General features: G+C 40.7%; 1 protein-coding gene across 1 annotated transcript; it reads right to left on the bottom strand.

The window, feature by feature from the left end:
• Nucleotides 1-7,026: 7,026 nt before the first annotated feature.
• On the bottom strand, nucleotides 7,027-7,670 carry LOC145157572 (uncharacterized). The gene is made up of 2 exons (XM_079076599.1): nucleotides 7,562-7,670; nucleotides 7,027-7,493 (listed from the first exon to the last, which is right to left on the bottom strand). The coding sequence occupies exons 1-2, from the start codon at nucleotides 7,668-7,670 to the stop codon at nucleotides 7,027-7,029; spliced, it is 576 nt and encodes a 191-aa protein (XP_078932725.1).
• Between the last annotated feature and the right edge of the window lie 216 nt (nucleotides 7,671-7,886).

The raw sequence follows: 7,886 nt of genomic DNA, 5'->3' as shown, positions 1-7,886 counted from the left end.
GATTATCCCGAACTAAATAAGCTCACTATCAAAAACCGATACCCCTTACCCCGAATCGACGACCTATTCGACCAACTCCAAGGGGCGAATTATTTTTCCAAGATCGATCTAAGGTCTGGCTATCACCAACTGCGGGTCCAAGAAGTGGTTGTTCCGAAAACCGCATTCCGGACTCGCTACAGTCACTACGAGTTTGTAGTGATGCCTTTCGGGTTGACAAATGCACCTGCGGTATTCATGGACCTGATGAATCGGGTGTGTCGACCATTCTTAGACAAATTCATGATTGTCTTCATCGACGACATCCTAGTCTACTCACGAAGCGAGGAGGAACACCGTCAGCATCTACGACAAGTGTTAGAAACACTAAGGGCGGAGAAGCTGTACGCAAAATTCTCCAAATGCGAATTTTGGATCCGAGAAGTGGGTTTCCTTGGCCATCTGGTTAGCAAAGAAGGAATACACGTGGACCCCTCAAAGTTCAAGGCAATCGAGACCTTGTCCGCACCCCGAACACCAACCGAGATCCGACAATTCTTGGGACTTGCGGGGTACTACCGCAGGTTCATACATAACTTCTCCAGGATCGCCAAACCACTTACCACTCTGAACCAAAAGAGTGTGAAGTTCAACTGGGGAGAGAGCCAAGAGACCGCATTTCAAAAGCTGAAGAAAGCCCTATGCAGCGCTCCAATCTTATCCCTTCCGGAGGGAACCGAAGATTTCGTGGTATATTGCGACGCCTCAAATCAAGGCCTCTGGTGCGTGCTCATGCAAAGAGGAAAGGTCATCGCCTACGCATCAAGACAACTCAAGACACATGAAGTTAACTACACTACTCATGACCTTGAGTTGAGAGCGGTGGTATTCGCCCTGAAGATTTGGAGACACTACCTCTACGTCACGAAATGCACGATCTTCACCGGCCATAAGAGCCTTCAGCACATCCTCAATCAGAAGGAGCTCAACATGCGACAAAGGCGATGGGTGGAGTTGCTAAATGATTACGAATGTGAAATTCGTTATCATCCGGGCAAGGCCAATGTAGTAGCCGACGCACTAAGCAGAAAAGAATACTCGGGCCGCCGAGTAAGATCGTTAGCCATGACAATCCATTCGCACCTGACCACGCAAATTAAGGAAGCACAACTAGAAGCCTTGAAACCATAGAATGCGATAGGTGAAAACTTAAGAGGAATGGATAAAAACCTAGAGGTCGAGAACAATGGAGCATGTTACCTTATGAACCGAATTTGGTTACCAAGATTCGGTGGGTTTAGAGATATTGTCATGAACGAAGCACACAAAACTTGCTATTCCATACACCCCTGTTCGGATAAGATGTATATGGACCTTAAGAAGTTGTATTGGTGGCCGAACATGAACGCCGAGATTGCTACCTTTGTGAGCAAATGTTTAACTTGTGCCAAAGTTAAGGTCGAATATCAAAAGCCTTCGGGTTTACTACAACAACCCGAGATACCTGAGTGGAAGTGGGAACGGATCACAATGGATTTCATAACCAAGTTGCCCAAAACTACGGGTAGTCTTGACACCATTTGGGTGATCTTCGATAGATTAACCAAATCCCCACACTTCCTACCCATGAAGGAGTCCGACAAGATGGAGAAGGTAACTAGAATGTACATCAAAGAGATTGCACGATTGCATGGTGTGCCAATGTCCATCATCTCCGACAGAGATAGCTGATTTACCTCATGATTCTGGCAGTCTTTGCAAAAATCTCTGGGGACTAAAATCGACAAGAGTACTGTGTACCATCCATAAACCGACGAGCAAAGTGAAAGGACCATTTAAACCTTGGAAGATATGCTAAGAGCTTGTATTATCGAATTCGGTAAGGCGTGGGATACCCACTTACCACTTATCGAATTCTCATACAACAATAGCTACCATACTAGCATCAAGGTTGCCCCGTTCGAAGCTCTTTATGGCCGCATGTGTAGGTCCCCATTGTGCTGGGCCCGAAGTGGGCGACACTCAACTAGCTAGGGGACAAGTCCCTAACAGCGTCCTCACTGGCCCGAAGATCATAAGAGAAACAACTGAGAAAATCGTTCAAATTCGAGAAAGGCTGAAAGCCTCTCGTGATCGACAGAAGAGTTACGCAGATAGACGATGTAAGCCCTTAGAGTTCCAGATTGGTGACCTTGTTCTCCTGAAGGTTTCACCTTGGAAGGGAATGATACGTTTCGGAAAACGCGGGAAGGTTAATCCAAGGTACATCGGACCATTCGAGATCCTTGTACGAATCGATCCGGTGGCATACAAACTGCGGTTACCACAGGAACTCCATAACATACATCCCATCTTTCACGTGTCTAATTTAAAGAAGTGCTTGTCTGATGAGACTCTCGTCATCCCGTTTGACGAAATCAAAATCAATGAGAGCCTCCACTTCGTAGAGGAACCGGTAGATATCATGGACCGGGAAATCAAAGGAACAAAACAAAGTCGTATTCCCATTGTGAAGGTCCGGTGGAACGCTAATCGGGGACCCGAGTTCACCTGGGAACGCGAAGACCAAATGAAGCAGAAATACCCGAATCTATTCCCCAAATCTTAAAAATCCTCCTCGAAGTGCAAATTTCGGGACAAAATTCCCTCTAAGGGGGGATAATGTGACAACCGTCAACTGCGGGTCAAAGTCAAAGTCGAGTCAGATAAAGTCAACGAGTCAAAAGACAGAAAATCCGATATGTAATTATCTAGGGGAAATTTTCTTTCATAATCACTAATGTACAAACACGGTATGTCAATACAAAGGATCACTTAAAAATTTCACATTCGGGAATATCAAACACTAGTAGGGCGAGTGATTGGAACAACTCGATGAAAAACACTATTACACATCCTTCGGGGGTGTGTAGCAACTGTAACGAATCATAACGGGGTGTGCCAACCCCGCAATACAAGGCTAAACACTAATAATGATCGTAACAAAGTCTCTTTAAATATCTTAACTTTTATCAAGCTCTGGGGGCACCAAACCCCATAGCGTAGTCAACGATTACTCAAAACGGGAAAATCTCATGAAAAGCAAGAAAAGAACCGAAACCGCCTGTGGACCGAACCTACCTTCGGTCCGGAGTCACTCGTAGACCGAAACCCCTTTCAGTCCGGGCTATTGTGGCTAAAGATTGATCTTCGGTCCTAAACTTACTTTCGATCCTAAGTCTCATGAACTCATACTCCTACCGCAATTCACCTCAAACTCAAAAACCTAAGTATAACCACTCAAGAAGGACCCCTAAGTCCGGAACGCCCTTAACTCCTGGAAACCCCATCCGGAACCAATGCACTTGTAAGGATCAGCAGTCACGAGCGTCGCGGCCCTGGAAGACCAAGGCCACTCCGGTTCTATAGGTGACCCCAGATTCATGAGTGACCCTGGACTCATGAATGACTCCAGATTCTTGAACAACCCCGGATAAACGTCCCCGAATCTGAACAGACTTTTCTAAATCTCAGATCATGATATCGACGTCAAAAACCCATCATTGTATTTACGTCCTTGGGGAAAAACCCTAATTAAAAACCATATCTTTTGTACAAGATATTTCTCAAGGGACGGTTGACTTTCCCCATAAAGTTATGACACAACCTAATCCCCATAACCACTCTTAATTACTGTAGGGCACAATTCCCATGGTACCTAATGTAATCAAAATCTTTTCCCCAACACTCCATCAAATTTACCTGCCCAAATCCACTCATTAGGACTTTAATCTTTACCTATAAAACCCCATTAATATCCTTCAAAACACACCTTTTTCTCCCTCCCATTTTTCTCTCTAAAACTAGACGATCTCCAGGAAGTTCTCAAGTTTTTACTTCGTCCTTGGTAAGTCTTCCTTTTTCCACTCATGAATACTCCACTTTTCATTGCTCAAATTACAGAAACCTGATACAATGTTGCCATTATTGTATTAGGGACCTCAAACCTTCAAGCTTTTCCTTCTCCCAACAGTGTCAACTCGGAAACCTCTCTTCTTTCATGTCAAATCCCAAAGAATACAAGCTACAATCTTAAAATAATCATTAAGATTTATTTGACCACTTCCAACTTACGAACACTTTGTAACACGTTGAGCAAGGTGTATAACTATATGGTTTACTATGTGTTAAATGCATTTACTGAATTGATAAGCATCACAATACATTATTTGACATTCATGAAAGGTTTCTTTTTCCAACCATTACAAACATACATGATAAACTATAATAGGTATAGTTTATGGATTTCTACACTACGGATACAATGCAAGAATGGATACAAATGACACTACGGAAACATGGTTTTTGCATACACACTACACGTAAACTCGTTAACGTAAATTGTGCGACATTTCTTCATTGCACTCTTAAGAGTGCGGGTAAAATCTTGATAGTTATAACCAGAGTCTCTTGTAGGGAGAGCGTGATAGTTGTATATAGATCTATATCGGGAGTGACGCCCCACATCCAAGGTGCTTGCAACAGCTCGGCCGGTAGGCCAGGGATGACAAATGTCATAACATTCCGACGTCCGAAGAACGTCGCAGCAGGCCTACTTGTACTTTTATACGTATGAAAATGTACTTATACACCACAGTCCTCGAAATTTGAGACTGCGCATCATTTTTATAAGAAAAACCTTGGATTTTTTTTCTTGAACATACAACACATATTCAAAAAAAGGTTTTCAAATGCTACATCCAAAACCTTATGCACTCACTAACTTTATTGTTGACACTCTTTCAAAACTACTTGTATTCTCTGGAAATCAATGAGATAAGATAACTGCAGGCTTTTGAGGATGGAATGCTTCGGTGTTCAACAAATCATTTTTTTTTGTTAATATTGTAATCGATTTCGAAACATGTAACGATTGAATATTATGTAACTTTTTTGATTATATATATGAATGGTTGTATGTACTGTGATCACTATTGCATTCGTTGTCGTAATACTATGCATGAAGTCAGCCACCCTCGGACGTTTCTGCCATCCGTGGTTCGGGGGTTTGACACAATGTGACTTCAAGATCCGATTAGCAATCGTAGCTTCCAAAAGCCATTGTCGAACTCTGACCTAGTAAGTGACTGTGCTCAAATAAATGATCATATACTCTTCTGTTCTTCAAGATATCATCGGACAAATACATGGAACATAGTCATACTTATTATCCTGCAATTAGTTTCCCAATTTCTGATTAGTTTGACATAGAACATAATTGAACACATCAATTTAGTTCTAACCGGGCCTGATATATAGGTCAAAACAAATCATCGAGGGCCTGGATATCGCTTTTGATCCTTCTTAGGATAAAAGAAACAGATAAACTTTGACACTATATGCTTGTACTAACTACTCGTTAAATCACGCACAACAATACGTTTTATAGCATCAAGTTACTGATGCGTTTTCGTATCATCAATGCACAACCAATTTGTAGTTAACAACTAATATATCTTGGTTTGAAGATTATATGATATTATCATCTTACAATTACTCGTGATAAAATTCCATTAAGTGATTCAAGTAAGTGCGGGTTGATCCAATGCTTAAATTCTTATTTCACAAGCACTCATGAGTGGTGCAGCAGACTATTGCTATGTCTAACACCTTGGACATCTACAAGCCAAATCATGACAGTCTAGCCTCATACCTACTTCCTATGTATGATCGACTATGGATAGTTTGAATAATTATATTATTCAACAAGTCAAAACATGCAAAGTGAAACAATAGTAAATAATTGACATAAGACAGTAACTTTACTTATAAATAAAAGCTCCTTTTATTCAATCATCAAAATGTCAATTAAAAATTAGCTATTACAATTTTCTAAATTATCTAATTACTAAAACTAATATCATCTTTTAGCCCAATGCCTCTTGCATGCTGCAAGTGCTTAACCCTATTCAGTCCCTTTGTAAGGGGATCTGCTGGGTTGTCTTGTGACGATATCCTCTTCACCATGAGGTGTCCTTCTTCTACCTGCTGCCTTATGAAGTGATACTTTCTGTCGATATTCCTTGATCTACCATGATCTCTCGGTTCCTTAGTTAAGGCAACCACCCCTTGATTATCGCAGAAAACTTCTATGGGCTCCTTTATGGATAGCATAACTCCAAGGTCTCCGATGAAGTTCTTCAACCATATCGCCTCTTTCGATGGTTCACTCGCTGCAATGTACTCTGATTCACACGTTGAATCAGCGACAGTCTCCTGCTTGGAACTTTTCCAACTTATTGCTCTTCCATTTAGGGTAAACACCCAGCCCGACTGAGAACGCATATTATCTCTGTCGATCTGAAACTCGACGTCACAATACCCTAATACTCTTAAGTCATCAGTCCCACTAAGGATAAGGATCCAATCCTTAGTTCTTCGCAGGTACCTAAGAATGTTCTTAACTGCAGTCCAGTGAGCTCTACCATGATTCCCTTGATATCTACTGACCATGCTCAAAGCAAAGGCCACATCAGGGCGAGTACAAGTCATAGCATACATGATTGTGCCGACTGCGGAAGCATATGGTATTCGGCTCATCTCTGCTATCTCATCTTCTGTACTCGGACTCTGAGTCTTACTCAGTTTGGTATTGCTTTGGATAGGCAAGTCACATTTCTTGGAGTCTTCCATGCTGAAACGCTTTAGCACCTTTTCCAAGTAGGTACTTTGACTAAGGTCCCGTTTGATAGATGCTGACTAAGAAAGTGCTGATTGGATGTCTGTCTGGGTAAGAAATGATGATTGAGTAAGACATCATGTTGTTTGATTGTACATCTGACTGAATGTGTTGACTGATGAAAAATGACCATTTTACCCTGCAGCTATACATAGAGATGGATGAAATTGCTGAATAAATATAAAAACATACATATGGACATACAAAATGTAAATTACATACAAGTTATTTAAAAATCCAAATAAAAATTGTCATACAAAATGTAATTTAAACATAAATCATTTAATATCAAAATAAAAACATAATGAAATTTAAAATAACATAATAATTTAATGTAAAGTAGGTGAAAGTAGCTGATTAGCAATCTGATCATGCAAAACACGCATATATTGAATGCCTTCTGGACCCCATTCTATGGCTTGTATGTTTTCTCTATCAATTCCCCCACCTTGGACGTCAGGAGTAACCATAGTGTTCTCCTCAAAATTTGTAAACAAGTCATCTTCTATATTGTATTTCCTTATAAAATTATAGACCGCGACACAAGCAATGACTATGTCTCTTTGCATTGTAAAAGGATAAGGAGCCATTTGTTTTAAGATTGGTAATATCGCCTTCAATACACCATAAGCACGCTCAATAACATTTCTAAGTTGGGCATAAGCATAATTGAACCTTTCTTCTCTAGTTAAAGGTATGCATCTTCGAAAATCGGCTAACCAATACCTAGTATTGCGGTATGGAGCCATAAACCCACGAGTGTTTGTATATGCGGCATCACAAAGGTAATATTTCTCTGCAAATGAGTGTGACAAATATTATATAAAGATGATAGATAATAAAAGTTACATAAAGATTACAAACCTGGTGGAGGAAATGGAAATCCAAAAGTCGGATTGAATGCAACTTCTTTCCAAACTCTTGAATCATGTGCTATACCCTCCCATCCAACCCAAACAAATGTGAATACCATATCAAAATCACAAATTCCTATTACATTTTGAAAACATTCTCCTTTTACTCTTCCCCTATAACGAGTTTGTTGATCAACGGGTACAACCGCATGTACAAGAGTTCCATCTAATGTACCTATTGCTCCGGAAAAAATATCTTTTAACCGTCTATGTCGTCCCGAGTTATGACCTCGTGAAAACACATCATTACAGTTAGGACCTCGTGAAAACACGGA

The sequence above is a fragment of the Lactuca virosa genome, chromosome 2 (genome assembly GCF_052849685.1).
Source record: "Lactuca virosa cultivar CGN04683 chromosome 2, Lactuca_virosa_CGN04683_v6, whole genome shotgun sequence".
Lineage (NCBI taxonomy): Eukaryota > Viridiplantae > Streptophyta > Magnoliopsida > Asterales > Asteraceae > Lactuca > Lactuca virosa.
The sequence above is the reverse complement of the archived record's forward strand: the minus strand, read 5'-3'. Positions and strand labels throughout refer to the sequence as shown.